The sequence below is a fragment of the Cataglyphis hispanica genome, chromosome 19, assembly GCF_021464435.1.
Source record: "Cataglyphis hispanica isolate Lineage 1 chromosome 19, ULB_Chis1_1.0, whole genome shotgun sequence".
Taxonomy (NCBI): Eukaryota; Metazoa; Arthropoda; class Insecta; order Hymenoptera; family Formicidae; genus Cataglyphis; species Cataglyphis hispanica.
The window spans coordinates 3,176,391-3,194,884 of NC_065972.1; the positions used below are offsets into that span (position 1 = coordinate 3,176,391).

General features: G+C 32.0%; 3 protein-coding genes across 5 annotated transcripts in view; 2 read left to right on the forward strand and 1 right to left on the reverse strand.

Annotated features, from left to right (window-relative positions):
• LOC126856549 (caveolin-3-like) overlaps positions 1 to 12,131 on the forward strand; it is a 108,853-nt gene extending 96,722 nt beyond the window's left edge. The window contains exons 1-4 of one of the 3 annotated variants that reach the window (XM_050605142.1): positions 7,115 to 7,249; positions 8,780 to 8,874; positions 10,109 to 10,288; positions 11,157 to 12,131. In XM_050605142.1, coding sequence (XP_050461099.1) covers positions 8,782 to 8,874; positions 10,109 to 10,288; positions 11,157 to 11,354 — 471 coding nt within the window. In that variant the 5' untranslated portion in view covers positions 7,115 to 7,249; positions 8,780 to 8,781 and the 3' untranslated portion in view covers positions 11,355 to 12,131. Of the gene's footprint in view, positions 1 to 7,114; positions 7,250 to 8,695; positions 8,875 to 10,108; positions 10,289 to 11,156 lie in introns of those variants that run through there. The other 2 variants (XM_050605140.1, XM_050605141.1) reach the window with 2 other exon arrangements.
• Positions 1,872 to 4,245, reverse strand: LOC126856547 (uncharacterized). The gene is made up of 5 exons (XM_050605137.1): positions 4,115 to 4,245; positions 3,413 to 3,724; positions 3,010 to 3,273; positions 2,725 to 2,886; positions 1,872 to 2,434 (listed from the first exon to the last, which is right to left on the reverse strand). The coding sequence occupies exons 2-5, from the start codon at positions 3,720 to 3,722 to the stop codon at positions 2,280 to 2,282; spliced, it is 891 nt and encodes a 296-aa protein (XP_050461094.1). The 5' UTR covers positions 3,723 to 3,724; positions 4,115 to 4,245; the 3' UTR covers positions 1,872 to 2,279.
• A 602-nt stretch (positions 12,132 to 12,733) lies between the features above and the next one.
• Positions 12,734 to 16,266, forward strand: LOC126856542 (glutaryl-CoA dehydrogenase, mitochondrial). Its single transcript, XM_050605128.1, has 8 exons — positions 12,734 to 12,967; positions 13,084 to 13,119; positions 13,599 to 13,964; positions 14,257 to 14,386; positions 14,464 to 14,683; positions 15,282 to 15,511; positions 15,807 to 15,967; positions 16,056 to 16,266. Exons 1-8 carry the CDS (start codon positions 12,910 to 12,912, stop codon positions 16,115 to 16,117), a joined length of 1,263 nt encoding a protein of 420 aa, XP_050461085.1. The 5' UTR covers positions 12,734 to 12,909; the 3' UTR covers positions 16,118 to 16,266.
• The last annotated feature ends 2,228 nt before the right edge of the window (positions 16,267 to 18,494 follow it).

Here is an 18,494-nt window from a genome sequence, read left to right on the forward strand (position 1 = left end):
ACGAGCATAAGTGCACCCACCTAGATTCCCGGACAATATGACTGGACGTCGGAGAGAGAGAGAGAGAGAGAGACCTTTGTGGAGTTTGTCTTACTCAACTCGCGTAAGCATCTAAGGCCTAAGCGAAGTGTCGCAACGCACAGCCGCAAACGAGCTAAATTATCGTTAAAACTAGCGACAGAAATATTCGCTAGCGGATAGCAGCCCGCGATCTAAAATTAATTCTCATTATCTTACATGGCCGTTGCCGTCGTAATCGTCGAGGAAATTCACCACCCCATAAAACGCGAAACATTTATGTTCCCCGCGAAGTCTTCGAAGCGATGATGCATTTGCGTCATCAGGGAGAAAAAGACCGCAATGTTAATAAACAGTTACTCTCCTCACGTCCACGATTCTCCACCGATCCTTTGTAAAATTTTTTATTTTTTCTTTGAATATTAATTAATATAAGAGAGAATTCTATGAGCAACTTCCAAGTTAATTTAATTTAGATTAAATTAAATTTAGATAAGGAAAAGATAATTTAAGATATTAATCTGGGGAGGAAAAGAAAAAATTTTTTAATTGAAAAAATTATCATAAAAATATAATGTAAAATTTTTAAAAAATTTTACACTATATCTAGGATCAATAAATATTTAAATAACATTAATAAATATCTGTATTAAAATATATGTAATTAGAAATATATCTCTCTCTCTCTCTCACACACACACACACAATATTTCTCTATCAATATTTTTCATATATATTTACATGTAATATCTTATATATACATATACATATATATATATATATATATATATATATATATATATATATATATTTTAACATGTATAATATTTTTATATATTTGTAATATATTTGTATTTATATGGACTTTTGAAACTGCCTCGCTTGTTTGCAGTTAACGTAAATGCGGTGTAGGTGATTGGCGAGAGCCTATTATGTCACAACTTCTAGTTGCAGTGGCAAGGTAGAGCCGGGCCATGAACCCAATAACAACACGTTGCACAGACGCACGTGACCGATTCTCTTCGCGGAGGTTTTCTCGCGCATTATTCTCGTCTTTCCTCTAACTTTTTAGTGCTATAAGCGGTATATATAATAATACTCTCGCGCGATAATTCTCGCGATAAATCCATCTTTCGACGCTCTTCGACATTCTTACTTTTATTTAACGCTGCCTTTCTGTCAATAAATAATTGTTGAATCTTTACGTTCATCTGTGATCTAAAATAACAATTAAAGTTTTTTTTTAACAAGAAAGAAATAATGCTATTATAGTGTCTTAATAATTTTTACTTAATTATTATATAATTATTAATAAAGAGAAAAAATCAAGCGTGAGAAATTTTTATTGATAAGCTTTCTACTATTTTTCTCTTTATTAATAATTTTACGGGCAGATCTTCTTTTCGCAATGATAAAATATTATTTCCGTGGGCTAAAATAGATCAACGTAAGTGTGTCGAATCGCTTACATCTTATTATTCGCGTGATAATAGCATTTCTATCTATACATACATACGCGTAGAATGTGCGAACACTATTACGTGCGACGTAGCAATCTTATCTCAATATATGTATATTTACATATCATTGCGCGAGATTTCAGTCCTGTTTTTCCCTCCCAGTCCCAGTCGTGAAGTAATCTCTTGTTTCGATTTTATCTGCGTTACGTAATCGCATTCCAGTTGCGCTTGTTGTTCCAATGAAATGTGTACCTCAGGCATACATAGGTCAATCTATAATTTCATTTCTCATAACGATTCTGTGATTAATTCCGTTTTGACAATCTCAATGCATCTTATATGCATATCTGAAGCTATTTATAATTTCTATGAAAATAGCAAGGAAAAAAGAAAAATATATTTTAATCTCGTCGTAAAAATCCTATTACACATAACTGAAGTGTAGCTTATATTTAAATATTTTTACATGGGATGAGGTTTCTTATTCACATATTCTTTTTACATTTTACATTTTTCTCGGAAGGATCAATAAATATAATTTATCATTTATTATATATAAAAAAATGCATAACTTTTTGATTAATTACTATTTGTTGTGCATTATGTACAAATATAGATCCTTTTAAGAAACAATAAATATTAATTAAAATTATAATATTAAATAATCATCATATTTTATCAAAGTTTTTTTGACGTGCGCACAATAAATATCTCTTACAACCTACAATACAATAAATAATTATACATATATTAAATTTGAATAATAGTAAGTAAAATTTTTTTAAAAGTTAATTTCTGTAGTTAACGTTTCGTTTTACGACATGATTGACGGACATTTCCGCAGCAATAATCACGGGCATCTTCATCATCGCTGAAAGACTCATATTCAGAATCATCGCTTGTGAATGAAAACGACTCATCCTCAGAACCCTCGCTTGAGAATGACGATGAATATCCTTAGAACATAAAATAAGAATTGCAATGAAGCAAACTATAAAATTAATATAAAATAATTAATCAAATCAGTCTTGGAGTAATTGAAGCTTGTCAAGTTTAATTTTAAAGAATAAAACACACAAATAATTTACAATTCTACGTGAAAATAGGAATAATAATAAAAATGTAAAACATAGTAAGAATATGTCAAAAAAAAAAAAAAAAAAGAAATAACGATTAAATAAGAATTAGTTCAAACATCGTACATTTACGAACGCGATAGTTAGAGCTATATAGATTTTCAACGTACTTTCAGAAGATCCTGTTGTACACTTGCATGATCCTTTATTATTACTTTTCACGCTTTTCGTAAATTTTTTCGACACTCTCGAACACTTCGAGGATCCTGCGCATTTCGTTGCACAATTTTGACCACGCGAATTGCAAGGATTGAAAACGCTGGTCTTCTCTTCTGTAAAAATAAATTTATGTAAAAGGAACGTATGTGTGTATTTAAAAAAAAAAAAAATTGTTACCCAGAAATGTAACCACATTTTTATTAATTCGATGCGGATTAATATGGATAGTAACTTACTTCCAGAAGATTTTGTTGCACTCGTCTTCTTTTTTGCACCCTTCAATGGTTCGGAAGTTGTCGCAGTTTTCGTACATTTTCCTGAACGTTTCGAGGATATTTTCTTCTCGCATTTTCTTCTCCCACTTTCTTCTTGTTTGTTTTTCAAATTTTTCTGTTTGTTCTTGCTGCTGTATTGGTTGCAGTTGCAGCGCGAATGATAACAATTGCAGTCGGAATTATCGGAAGAATCAGAAAACGTGTCTTCCAAAAGCTTTTTGTTTGCTATTAAAAGAAATATGCATTTAATAATTAGATAAATTAATCTCGAATTATATATCAAATAGGAATTAATATACGATTATGAAAATTAAAATTTAGATTATGACATATTTAGATTTAGAATGTGAATTTTGTAACGCACTTTTTTTGCTCTCGAGTTTTTTTAAAGTTTTCGAAGACATTTCGAACGGATTTCTTTTTTTCCATAATTTTTTTTTACATTTTATATATTCAATTTCGCTTCTCTTTATTTCTTTCTTGTTTTTGAAAAGTGTATAGTCGCAGTCCGTGCAGCCTCTGCCTTCCGTTGGGCAACTGCAAGTAGTAAAAGTTGCAGATGAGCTTAATTCCGACGAGGATGTGATAGATTCAGATGAGCTCAATTCCGACGAGACGGGTGGATTTGCACTGGACCAACCACAATAATTTGGACACCATTTTGAATTTGACATTTCTTTGAAAAAAAAAAATATATATATATATACTCATAACGTATTGCAATTAAATGTTGGATAAATTTAATGAAGATTCGATCAATTTTCTGTGCTACGCATAAAATATCACTTTTGACACAGCTCACGATTCCAATTCTTTATATTACTTATTATGTGTTGTCTCATCGAAGAAAGATATATAAATATGAGAAGCGATTGTTAGAGAGCCGAAATTGTCGAATTGCATATAAGAAATTGCGAAGTCGATTATTAATATTATTTGTCAACTGAATAACGCGCTTGATTGACTTTTTCCATAAATCAAAATAAATTCTCATCTATCAATATAATAGTTTGTCTGCGATTTATTATGCTTTGTATTTGTTAAATAATAAAGATCTTTTACATACATATAAATAAATTTTATCACACTTGAATATATAATTATAGGAAATCAAACGTTCTAGAGAGACACGAGGACGACAACTGACACAATAATTCTCGATCACACTAGTTCGAATTCTTAGTCACAGTGTTTGGTGTCGTAACCTTTCGGGATAAATACATTTACATGATATATACACATTTACACATACATACATACACACTGTATTTTTCTATCTAACATCTTACATATACATATATATATATATATATATATATATATATATATATATATATATATATATATATGACAAGAGTGTTTTTCTTGATAAATCATGAATATGGACGAAAAAATAAAAAAAGTAAAATAATACACGCGATAATATCGCGATACATCGATTTCCGTGCAATATAGAAATATCGTTTGCGAGATTGCGAATGCAACGTGCGGGCGTATTGCGATATATGTTATGCCATATTACACAGATCGTTATGCAACGCGCGAGCATTGACGCAATTCAGATCTGATCGCAGGCACGCGGAGAATCGATCCATGGGAAATCTTGAATTACACGTTTTATATATCTCGTTTGCGTCGTTGCCGCCGTCGCCGCTATTGAATAGTTGAATTGAAAGGGCCATCGTGACTGCGATTACGTTAATTTCTTCGCTTATGATAATGGCACAGGGCGGCCTTGTGCTCGTAAATTTTCGTTTCATAACCGGAGGAATTATATATTGACACGCTCGGTGAGGCCGGGGCCGTGCCGCGAAACTAGATAGATCTACATTTTGTTGCGTTGGCGCCGCGTTCTTTAAACCAAGCACGAGGTATCCGATAATCCAAGACGCGAATGTAGGGAAAGTTTAAATTTTGACTTTTTTATAGCGAGGATTAAAAATGATTTTTATTCTTAGAAATGATTTTTATTTTTAAAAATCATCAATTTTTTGTGCCGAAAAGTCGTTTGTCTTAAATTGTCCAAAATTTATTTGGCGTTGCAATTTTCATCTCAATTTAAAAAAAAAAAAAAACTATTTTCTTCCGAAGAATCGATTAAGTTTATAATTTTATAATTTTCTATATATTTTCTTATATATTTTACACATAAATTATATTTAAATGTATTTTTAAATATCATATATATTAAAAATTAGCTATAATCTTATAAGAACATTTCTTGACGATATTTTGTACATTGACGTTTCAAAAGCTATTCGGAAATACAATTTGATAGCTATGAGCGAGGGTGATGAATGTTTACGATTCTCCATGGGGTGTGACAGAAACAGCGTGACTCAGCGGTTACGGGGATGACGTAAGAAAATGGGGATTTTTCATGATCTCCCAGAAAGGGAAATGAGGAGAAGAAGGCAAAAGCGTGTCTTTAATTCTTCTATTTCTAGATTTCTATTTATATACAAGTATTAGGGGCCGGAAACACGCCCTCGAAATTGAACACCGTCGCGATGTCTGAACGAAATGGTATATAATTATTCTTAATTTGAAGCAGATGCATTGTTTATTAAAATATTTATAGAACCTGTCCATTTATATAAAAAAAAAAAATTGTATTTACCTGAAATGTTAATTGAATTAATGAAATTTCATAAAATTGGAATTTGCTCATAAATTTCAATGTAATGTGTCAGGAAAATTAATCGGAAAGATATTTGGATAAAAAATTCCATTGGCAATGCTAATCATGCATTAGATCGAACAGAGTTGTAAATTGAAAGAAAATTACGCGCGAGGGATGTGAGTTCGCTCTCGCGACACAAAATCACGGAGACGAGATGAACGTACAGCGTTTTTTTACCTACGAGCGGTAAAAGTACGACCCGTTATAGATCGTGACGGGACGTCGTCTGTCGTGACTGTCGTGCTTATGCAATTCTCGGATTTGCAGATCCTGATTTAAGCCGTCGCGTGTACAGGAATGTCCATTATAATACTCTACACGTCAGCTCCCATTCATGCATCCCCCTTCTCCCATCATCCACATGGTGGACCGCCGTTCGGCGCTTTGTTCGGCGTTTATTTACGTCGATGGTCCTGTCAGAATCGACGAGAGCGGCGAGACGCATTTTTCTCAAAGATCCCCATCATAGTAATATCTCTCTAATCATCTTTATCGTAATGATACAATTTAACAATTTAATATATTAGAAAAAAGATAGAGAATTTTTGATACAAAATGCAGATAATAAATTTTACTTTTAACTTTCTCTCTATTAATTTTTTATACAAAATTACGTAAAGTATTATGACAAAAAAAATAGTAGATTTGTGGTGATAATAATGCACAGATTGCGATTAATAAAATTACATGACCCGGGTTGGTAAAGTTACTTTGTGTCACAGTATATATACTTTCGACTCCATCTGTTGACTAAAGGAGGAAACAATGCATTATAAGTGTAATAATGAAATGCATATTATGTTTAGATAATAAGAAATTAGTATTATTAAATTAATTATTGTGTACATTAATATTGAATAATATGGGCGATATAAATTAAAAAAAAAAAAAAACCTCTGCATGATTTAAAACATATAATAAATATAAAAAGAATTAAATTATAATTATTATTTATTTATTTTGAATGAACTTTTGCCATATTTATAAGAAAAATTGGATCCGATATAAAATCCTACTTAAAAGTATTTAACAATCTTTAACAATATTTAAATAGCTTTCTTTACGCAGAAAATGTGACTCTGATGTTTTTTTAAATAGTATTTCTCTTCAATATTGTAATTATTGCAATTATATCGTATTACTATTTAATGAGACAATTTTCCTCCGCATTGGAATTGCGTCGCTCCTGCGAGCCATTCACTTTCGTTTTCCGGGGTGGTTGTACCCCGGCTGATGTATCGAGAGATTGTGGGAGACCGCAAAAGGGGTTGAGACCACCCTCGAGTGCGCAGCCGCGTTGACCGCTGTCCACTTCTCTTAGAGAATACCCCTTGGACTATTCTTCACCCGCTTATAGCGCTCAAGTATAGCGCCCGAGTACTACGAATACTACTCTACACTCGTAAAGTGAGGGTGACACGCGCGTGTGCCACTAATCGGGAAATAAGGATCTCGCTTCCAGTATTTCGCGACCAACCGGCAAAATAAGGGGCTCCAGGGTGGCGAACGGTGAACCGAGTGAGTATCATTCGTGGAAACGATCGCGAGCGTGCCTTTTCGATCTTGAAGAATTTTTAGAGAGAGAGAGCATCCGAAAAAAGAAAAATTCTTCTATTGTCCTTTTGTTAATAAATTACCTTGGGAAAAAGAACGCAAGGGGTTGAGGAGGAGGAGGAGGAGGGGGGGGGAGGGGAGAAAGGAGAGGAAGAGGGGAAGAAGACAAACGTGTTCCGCTCCGATTTCGAAACGCTCGTAATGTTTTCCTATCGTAATGCGACGACTGTGATTAAGAACGCAGCATATATGGGATAGAATTGCCTTAATAATTAATGACGTAAGGAGGGTAATTCGATCGGCCGAGCTCTATTTTTAGTCTTTGTTGGCCACATAGTTGTGCGTCGTATAATGGAAGCATGTATTATTAATGGTGTGCGATAGTTACGGGGAAGTTTCGCGTTAGCTGCGCGATAGGAAGAAAGAGAAGCGTACGATCGGACCTCGATAGACGAAACTTTTCGCGAGTCGATAATCCCGTGATATGTCGTGAAGCGTGTTTATGGGAGTAGATATGATGTATATTTTTTTTTTTTTTTGCTCCAGGCCGACTTCTTCTTCTCCGAAAGCTCTCTGTTTCTAATGTAACTTTTTAACTTAGGAAAGTGTATAAATTTTAATAAATTTATTTATATTCAATTTTAATAAGCTAATTAAATAATAAATTTTTATTACTCATATTTATAATATATAGTTTTTTTTTTTGTTTTGAAGAAAGAAAAGAATATCAAAAATAATTCGTTTTTTTTTCTTAAAATTTTATTTTATGAAAAATTAATTATGGCATGCTTGCGTCGATATTTTAATTTATTTATTTTATGACACACACTGGCGCGTCATGCTCGCAAAGGACGACGTCGCGACGCCTTTGATTCGTAGAAAAAAAAAAAAAAAGAAAAACATAATAATCCGTGACCTTGCAACATAGTTTTGCTATAGAATCCAGCCTGGTGCAACAGTTTAAAGTCAAGGCGAGGGAGAGTAAAGCCATAGTCCGGTTGTATCTTGAATCGATATTACGCAATTAAAAATTATCGCTACATAAATATATCGCCCCTCGAGTTTTCCATGGCATTTGAAATCCGCGGTCGAGCGCGTACTTGATCGCGTTCGCTCTCCTCCACCTCTTCCTTTTCTTTTTTTTTTTCTCTCTCGACAAGGACGACTCCGCGTCGCGCTGCAGTCAGTCGTGGTAACGCGCGATTTATTATTTAACGGGAATAATCGATGGCTTATGGATACGTATACCAGTTGCGATAGTACATCCTCCGCGATAGCCGTCGTCATTTTCGCGATGTTCATTGCCGCGCCAGGAGAGGCAGGAGAGGCCGCCGCGCGTCGCGGCTCGTCAAGTCCCTTTCTTTATTTCGGTGCGAGTGAAAAATAAGGAGTATACACATATATATATAGCAGAGTTCTCGGGAACTATGCTGGCGAGATTCAGGAACAGCTTCCGCTGCAGCATGCCCAAATGTCCGGCTATCCGTATTCCAGGCATGGAGAAGCCGGAGTCGTCCACGGGGGGCGAGAGTATGGGCGCCGCCGAGCTCGAGGATCGAGATCCCAATAATTTGAACCAGCATCTTCAGGTAAGGGAGTCGCTTTCTCCGGAGGGTGTACGTGATTCTTATGTTTATCGTAAAATAGTTAATCGCCGCGGAAAAAGAAGTACGGTGATATAATTTATATATTTCTTTCTCGATCGATATCAACGAAAGTGAACGGCGAGTATTTTTAAAATTCGAAGCTTCCTTCTGTAAACGCGCGTGATGTATCCTTCTTTATTTTTATAAAGTGCGCATCATAGAGTGCAATCTGTGCATTTGTGAATTAAAAATGTAAAATTTATATAAAAATCGTGTAATTTAGGCCATGCAATTATAAATTTTATGATGAACTATCATCTTTATCACATAACAGAGTGTCTACTCCGGAAAAACATGGAAAATTTGAACTATTCAGGCAATTTTTTTGTACCTGGAGAAATCAGGGAATTTTCATAAAATTTTATTGGAAACTCGGGAAAATTTTTTTTTTAAATTCTCTGATAATTTTATATTTATTATTGCAATAATATTAAATATGCAGTGCATATCGTTTATTTAAATTTTTAGTAATAAAAAATAAATATGTTACGCAAGTTAAAAAATTTTATTTTAATAAAAGTTATTCAGTTTTTATTTTTTTTTTATTTTTAATATTTATATTTGTAAATCTATCACTTGAAACTTAAGTGGCTTTGTTTTTCTTTCGTACATATAAGTGAAAAACATTCGAAAACGTGTAAAATAAAAAAGAACATATTTTAGAAAATTGCACCAAAAAGAAATCATACATATTTTCTTTACCTAGAATTTTGAAAATACCTGGAAAATCAAAAAAATTTTCTGGAAAATTTTTTTGTAAGATTCGAGAAGAAATTCTGTACAATTTTGATCGTTAAGTTTGTAATTAGTGTTATGCGCTAATGGATTTTTTTATTATTTTGAATGCACAGAAAAAGCGAAATAATATCAAATTCTTTTACATTTTTAAATTATCAGATACCTTGGCATGGGTGTGAAAAAGTGTTAAAAGTCGTAACCCACATTTCCTCGAAAAGTAATTGAAAATCGATGGTTGCCGACGTAGATTAATGGGGCCTTAAATTGGAGTCATGCATTTTACTCACAGCTTTACCTTGCGACGAAGTAATGACATTTATTTATATTCCCTCGGCCATATGATCGTTCGCTCCCATAACGTTCGCGCGTACAGTTATCAGTGTAACAGTGTGATTAATCGATATTACGCAATTACGTGATTTACGCATCGCGTACGCAGGTGATGTGGGACGATGTGATCGGCGAACCAGAAGGGATCCGTAGTCCCGAATGCGGTTGGCGTCTTAGCGGACATTGTTTCCGACTCTCCAGAGGATGTTGTTACGTGTTGCTCTCCGTTCTTGTGGCGCCTGTGCTCGCTCTCTGTTTTGGCTTCATGTTCGCCTGCCTAGCATTTCAGGTGAGAGTCGATAACCTCCTGCGAGTCGCGTGCGCCCCTTCCCTTTCAGTCGATCGATTTCAAATATCCTACACGTGTATAGCGATGTATTTGCTTTTTAATTTTTGTAGATAGAATATGTTACGAGATTTGTCGAGACAAAAGATTGGATCGAAGTTGCAAAATTAATGGTGGCAAAATTTATATTTTGTATTTAATATTTATATTTAATGATTATATCATATCTATATTGCATTTAATATTCTATTTATAGTAATTGCTTTAAATAAACAGAATTCTCGTTTCTATTATTATTATTATTTTTTTTTTTTAAGATTTGAAATAATATAATAGTAAGAGAGAGAGAAAGAGAGTGTGTGTATTAAATAAAATAAAAAAGTTTTATTCTTTTTAAACATTTAAGAGACTTCAAAAGCGTATCTTAAATTTTGATATTCATTATTCGATACGCACATATTCTAAAAATATAAAAGACATTAAATATTTCTATTTCAAATCTTTTTTGATCTTTAAATCTTTAATGATTTAAGAAAATGAAATATTTTTTATTTAAATAGCTATTTTATTTTCCTGTTATCCTATTACATTATATATTATGTTATTACTAATACTGTATTATTCTTTATAACAATAATCATTACTTTATCATAATGTCATTTATAATATTCATCATTTTTTTCCCTTTTTTTAATATTATTATTTCTATTTATTATCTTCAAACGGAATATAGAAAAAAATTGTCTGATTTATAATTATTACAAATACGTCCCATTGCATTTAGATTTCCATACCGGCTTATCTATTATTCTTCTTATCTATTATCGCATAATTTTCTTCTGCATTCTTTTACCTTGATTGTTCCTTGCAGCATATATGGTGCGTCGCGCCGTGTCTGCGCGTGTGGAAAATCACATGCGCGGCGATGCGAAATTTCTTGGCGGCGGTGACACACGCGATCGTCCGTCCTGTCATGGAGTCGATGGGTTATCTCTGCCACAATATTCGCATATTCAATCAAAGACTACCGGACGGTCCTTATCAGAAGGAGGACCTGTTGGTCGTATAAATCGATGATCCCGCAGAGCGGCGGATAAAATTTATATTATCGTTATCAGAGTTTTGCATCTTTTCGAACATGTGACGCGAATACCAGCGAACGTCAGGCGACGCGAGGCATTAATAGTATGTATCTAGATAAAGAGTTATATATATTCTCTCTCTCTCTTTTTCTTTCGCGAGAGGAGATATTTGATTCTAGATAAAGATACTTGCGACATGACGTTCGAATGCAGAGTTAAAATAAAAAAAAAATTATTAAATTTTAATATGAATATCAGAATATTAATGACAACATCGAATCTATATCGCACATAATCGGGGAGATTTATTTTTATAGTCTATATTTTACTCGTGCAATAATAGCGCCAAGAAATTCCGTTGAATTATATACAATACTGTTGTATGCGGCAAGAGCTCTGTTAAGTATATTGTATTAGTAAGAGTAAAGGTCTCCCTTAGGTGTGCGTTTTGACCTTGTGTAAGAGTATAATAATTTTAATCCTGACATGTGCCTTAGGGTAGTTGGAGAACGAGAGTGGAAAAGTTCGTGAACTAAATAATATTTTACACGCGCCAATCTTTTTCTTGTTGAGTCTATAATGTGTGCCTTGTTATATATATTATTATTGGATACAAATAAGTATTCCAATAATGGAGTAATCTAAAAACGCGAAAATCCGGAATTTAGAAAAATTAATCTAAAATTCTAATTAATTCAATGTAATATAAATTATCAATGAGAAGATATATACATGCAAAAAAAACTATATATAAAATTACCAATAATATATATATATATATATATATATATATATATATATATATATAAAAAGTGTATATATTATTATGTTAAAAGCAGAAAAAAAGTTAGACTGAAATAAAATCCGTCCACTGAAATATTGTATAATTAATATTAGTGCAATTTAGTTGAAGCAATAAAACACAAATTTATATATAATACTTTCACTATAATATTTTTATGATAAACTTGTCATTATTATCATTTTAATTATTATTCTTCATGAATTTTATTTATTATAGATATCGATATGTATAGAAAGATTTTGTATATAAATTTTCTGCGAAAAAAAAGTGTTCTGTGTTTTAAAAATAAAACAGAATCTACACAAAAAATTTTGCAATTTTGAATTATGAAAATTTGAAGTTTTAACCTTAATCTTAAAAATCATTAAAATTCAAATATCGATTAGCGAAAACTTTTGGTAAAAGTTATGTGCAATAAAAAATACGTGCTTTGAAGAATTAATAGCTGTTCAAACTTGCCGCCAAGTTTCTGGCAAGCCAATCAGAAACTCAGTCAATTACTACGTAAAATGTCACAACGCTTTTTTGGCAACAGCTGACACATTGTCGACTGCTGAATGGATAAGCGACGTTTACCTAAAAAGTCCAATGAATATTTAAAGCGTGTACATGTTGAAATATTTATAAAATATTTGACAATTTTTTCAATCGCTCGCTGCGAATACATCTTTATACGCATCTGATAAGGCGATTTTTTTGTGATCAACAAGTCAGTGTTTTATCAGTCGTTATTCAACATGGCACACAGATTATTGTTGAGAGTCGGACGTTCGCGTCATGTTAATCCCACAAGGCGTATCCTTTGGAAATTTATTTTAGAAGATTAGCTAATTAATTAATTAAATTGGTTTGCTAATTAAATCACTTGTGATCAAATATTTACTCGTTATATTGTCTTTAATCCTGATCAGAGATCTCTGTTTCTGCTCTGTCACTTCAACGAAAATGTAAGTTATATAATTTATTCTAGATTAATTTATATATTTGTTAAATATATTGAGATAGATATAAAAGACGTACACATACACAAATATAGTTTCTATTAATCGTGAGATGTAACCTATACTTCTATTCTAATGGTCTATAACAGTGATAAAATATAGAGAGAGCAGCACAATAAAGGCACTTCTCGGCCGGTAGCTTGTTTAGCTCAGTCGATTTTGTTATCTCGTCTTTACTGATAACTGATAAAATATTCTAACATATCTTATTGTAATACATACTCTATTATTACATCAATATAATTCTACCAAATATGTTTTTATTTAAATTTTTATAAATTGTGGAATATATATATATATATATATATATATATATATATATATATATACATACTTGTTATGTAAATTAATTATTTTTCAATTAATTTATATTTTTTAAATGAACTTTTTAATTTATTTTTATTGAAAAAAATTGTATCTCCCAGCCACTTTTAATTGGGAGGATCCGTTTTGTCTGGAGTCACAACTGACGCAGGATGAGATTCTGATGAGGGATGAGATTCGTTCTTATTGTCAGGAGCGATTGTTGCCGCACGTAATCGAGGCGAATCGTAAGGAAAACTTTGACCGGGAGATTATAAGGGAGATGGGCCAGCTAGGGATATTTGGCTGCACCATGAAGGGTTACGGTGCGGGGGTATCTTCGGTGGCGTATGGGCTCCTCGCCAAGGAGATCGAGGGCGTCGATAGCGGGTATCGATCCTTGTTATCAGTACAGTCCTCTCTCGCGAGCGGTGCGATTTATATGTATGGCAGTGATTGTCAAAAGGAGCGATTTTTGCCTAAAATGGGTATGTACAAATGGTTCTTAGAATATAATTATATTTATAGAATTTAATTTCTTACTAAAGAGAAGAAAGAGAGAGAGGGGAGGGAGGGCTTAAGATTTTGGGATAGTAGTAAGTATCATTTCCAAAATATGAAAAATGAGACGTAGAAAAAAAAAAAAAAAAAAAAAATTATAACTTATTGAATAAAATGAATTAATCGATAATATAATTAAGTATAATTAAAATAATTAAATAAATTAAATACATAGTAATTTTGGGGGGAAAAAGAAGTGATAATTTTTATATATTTTAGTTTGCGGCGAACTAATCGGTTGTTTCGGTTTGACGGAACCTAATCATGGGAGTGACGTAGCATCCATGGAGACCAAGGCGACTTACGATTCCGATAAAAAAGTTTACAAACTGAACGGTTGCAAAACATGGTTGGTTTTAGAAAATACTTTCTATTTACACGCTCGCTTAAAAACTACTCTCTCGCAATCAGAAGTATTTTATTTAGGATAACGAACGCGCCCATCGCCGATATATTAATAATATGGGCGAAATGTGACGACAATCAGACTCGCGGATTTATCGTTGATAGAGAGACCGCAAAAAATCGATTATCCACCCCAAAAATTCAAGGGAAGTTTTCTCTAAGAACATCCATCACTGGAATGATCATGATGGACAACGTAATTGTGCCCGAGGAAAATGTGCTGAATGTTCAAGGACTTAGAGTATGTCAAGTATTTTTTAGCAAACTAGGGATATATATGCATATTAACATTTTATTATTTTATTTATTTTAATTAATTATTTAATTTAATAATAATTTGTTAATTGTCATCATTAGTAGCTAAAATATCTAAATAACGGTAAAAAAAATATATAGAATATATATGGCTTATAGAGGGATTAGAATATATTTAGTAAATATATGCATCTTCATAGAGTATGTCAGACCCAAAAAATTTCTGACTGATATGTGATCGGAATTATATATTTATGTGAATTTTTTTGCATATAAAATTCAAATAACGAGAGATAATAAATCTCGTCTTACGTGGGTAGTTGCAAAAATTCATTTGAAATCATATCATTATAAATCTCCTGTTTTTATCAATTTTTATTTATTAAAAATTATTGAAAAATAAAACAAAATTTATATTTATTAATAATTTTTTACAATAAAGAATGAACAAGGGATTAAAATCTTTTGAAAGTTACTCAGAGTCATAACATTGACAGTACATATCAGTCGGAAATCATTTGTCTGTATGTGTGAGCTTGACTGTTTAAAGGTAAATATTTACCAAATATAATGACTCGACGTAGGGACCTTTCGGTTGTTTAAACAATGCTCGATACGGCATCGCTTGGGGTGCGTTGGGTGCGGCGGAGACTTGCTTCAAGATTGCTCGATCTTATACTGTGGAGAGACGACAATTCAACAAGCCTCTGGCAGCGAACCAACTTGTGCAAAAGAAATTGGCTGACATGATGAGTGACATCGCGATTGGCCTTCAAGCTTGCTTGCAAGTTGGTAGATTGAAGGACCAGAACAGGTAAAGCTGTTTGAAACTGTCGGACAGACTTTAAAGAGTTTAGAGAGGCAAAATTTATATGTATAGATATACAAATAATATTTTACATAATAAAAGGATTTTCAATTATTTAATATGCAATGGGAATTAGAATATTATATTTATAATGTAATTAAACATGTATATATGTATATTAATGCGAAATTATTATTTGATAATATTCTTTTTAAAAGAGAAGGACGTATAAAAATGTAATATTCCTGGCGCGAAAAATTTCCGCGCGCGAATATGCGAAAAATGATTCTATGTTTCATAGAGTTGCTCCGGAAATGATTTCTATCATAAAGAGAAACTCGACGGCGAAAGCATTGGAGATTGCGCGACTCGCGAGAGATATGCTAGGCGCAAATGGCATTTCGGACGAGTATCATGTCATCAGACACGCGATGAATTTGGAAGCCGTAAGCACCTACGAAGGTACGCGAGAAGCTTATGATGACGCGGGTATTTAATGCAATCAATAATGATGGTGACGCGTTATCTGAATCTCTTTTTTTTTTCACAGGCACAAATGATATTCATGCGTTAATCCTCGGGAGAACAATTACCGGCGTTGCTGCATTCTAATTAATTATTTTAATAAATGTCAAGACTGTCTTTGTACGATATGTATATTATGTGTGAACAATTTTTATTTTTATAAATGTGTGTTTAAAATAATATACTGTCAAGTTTAAAAAAAATTGTTTCTGTAAAATAAAATTGATTCTGCAAAATTGCCAATAATAATATTTTCGATATTTTATATATGTATAAATATTATGAATAGTTCAAAATGTCTTATATCTCTTTTTGCTGATGATTTAGAGGTTCTAACAAATTATGTTACATATAATTGATACTCTAATATGTAATACTTTAAATAATGTTTCAAACAAAAAAATAATATTTGACATAATCAATTTAATTTTAAATATTTCAAGTATTATTAATTATTATTTTAATTAATAATTTCAATTATAAATAAATATTTTTTTATCGTATATGTGCACCTATTATTCTCACGTAAAATATAATTTTCCAAAAAATATTTTATTTTAACGAAACTATGATTATTCTCGATAAAGTTTGCATTTGAAACATGCCGTCAATATTAAAAGATCCTTTCAAATATGTTTCCCGCTGCAATATGGCTTTCATTACAATTTATGGCTCGTTTATTTTATCTAATTTACGCTTTAACAATTTTACGGTATGTATCTTTTCACTATGCGTTGTCATTCGCTCTTGCTTTCAACCGTTGAATCGCCATTCATTTCATTCATTCATTCGCCCTAGGTATACAAGTGAGCTCTTTGGATAGAAAATAATTACGTAATGAAAATGCAAATTGAAACTCCTCTTCATTTTCGAAATTATCAATCTCATAGCGTTTGCGATTTTATCATCCCGAATAACAGTTCGATAAAACAACTTTTATGATGTCGCGTTACAATCGAAATGCATTTGAATCCGAGTTAAATTCTCAGTTTATTAAAGCTTTAAAATTGCGCGTTTAGAACGTATGGTGGAGTAATTAACACATATGTATATATTAAATACGTTTCAAATTAAATTAATTAAACATAGGAATTAAAAATAGGATCATGGAAATTGGTGGTCTATCGCGTTCGTAGAAATGGCTAAAGTATTAATTAATATCTTCGAAAACGTTTAAGACATCGATAAAACTATTGGAATTATAAAAAAAATTGATCCGTATTGTAAAATAATAAAATGCCATACATTTTAAACATTGATTTTTACGATTTTTTCTTGTAATTTTTTCTTTATATCGATCAACCGAGTAAATATGACGCCGACACGCTTTCTTTCTCTTTCACTCATCCGCGTTCTCTTTCTTTAATAACTAGAGCTCCGTACAAATATATATGTGTATGTGTGTGTATCTATATATGTTTACACAGTGCTTTTAGAGACTATTTTGATATTAAATAAAAATATAAAAATCTATACGTGTCTCTTTCTTTCTTTCGCAACTACAGTTGCTTATTTATATGATGTCGGGTAATTCCGCCTCGCAATTTAAGAGAGTGCGGCTCTGCTGCATTACAACTTACATGATTATTGTTGTGTACATATGTACAAAAAATAAGTACTGTATAGCCGACATGTGGCAGGAAAGTTAACTGAAATGGCTTCTCAGGAAGCAGTGCGTTAAATAACATGATTCATTCTGCTTTCCGAGGTACTCTTATTTCTTTATAATAATAAATTATATGTAATTTTCTATCGATTATATATTAACAAAATATTCTGAAAGAAAATTCATTATTGCTATTTGTTCCTTGAAATTTCTTGAAAATAATAATTATTTAATTTATAATATGATTATAAACGAAATGATTAAAAATGGCTTTTAATTAGAAAAGGAACATAGATATTTAAATCCTACATTTCTTTGAATAAATAATAATTAATAAATTTATGCTTTTTATTAATTCAATTATTTATGCCTTTCAAATATTTTTGAAAGATCTCAGTAAAGGACATTGTTATGCAGAAACCAATTTGATAATAATCAAACGATCAATAACGATTCATTTGATAATATTTTTCACACAATGTGCTGTTAAATTATATGTCATTAGATTATTTAAAATAATCGACACAAATCGTCGATCATTTCTTTTTCTCTGAAAATTTATTCTAAGAGAACTAATTTAAAAAAAATTTATTATAAATTGAAGGAATCGATAATTTCCTAATGAATATATCATCACTTTTTAAGCTGTAATAGCATAAATAGCGCGACGTAAAAAGCGCAGGGAACAGTAGACGATGAAATGATTTCATTGCAATGTTTGCCTTTGATCGTCAGATGATCGATCGATCGATCGATCGATATCAATCCTCATCAGTAGTTGCACACGATCCACCAGTAACGACAACAAGGGCGCTCAACATAAGCGACTCGAGTAATCAGAAATAAATTAAGTTTAAT

What these genes read in the sequence shown, in the direction of transcription:
- LOC126856547 (XM_050605137.1), bottom strand. Translation starts at nt 3,722, where the DNA reads ATGTCAAATTCAAAATGGTGTCCAAATTATTGTGGTTGGTCCAGTGCA. An exon ending in AAAACTCGAGAGCAAAAAAA is followed by an intron (nt 3,274 to 3,412) that starts GTGCGTTACAAA and finishes TTCTTTTAATAG; the next exon opens with CAAACAAAAAGCTTTTGGAA. An exon ending in TACAACAGGATCTTCTGAAA is followed by an intron (nt 2,435 to 2,724) that starts GTACGTTGAAAA and finishes TTATGTTCTAAG; the next exon opens with GATATTCATCGTCATTCTCA.
- LOC126856542 (XM_050605128.1), top strand. Translation starts at nt 12,910, where the DNA reads ATGGCACACAGATTATTGTTGAGAGTCGGACGTTCGCGTCATGTTAAT. An exon ending in GCGATTTTTGCCTAAAATGG is followed by an intron (nt 13,965 to 14,256) that starts GTATGTACAAAT and finishes TATATATTTTAG; the next exon opens with TTTGCGGCGAACTAATCGGT. An exon ending in AGCCGTAAGCACCTACGAAG is followed by an intron (nt 15,968 to 16,055) that starts GTACGCGAGAAG and finishes TTTTTTTCACAG; the next exon opens with GCACAAATGATATTCATGCG.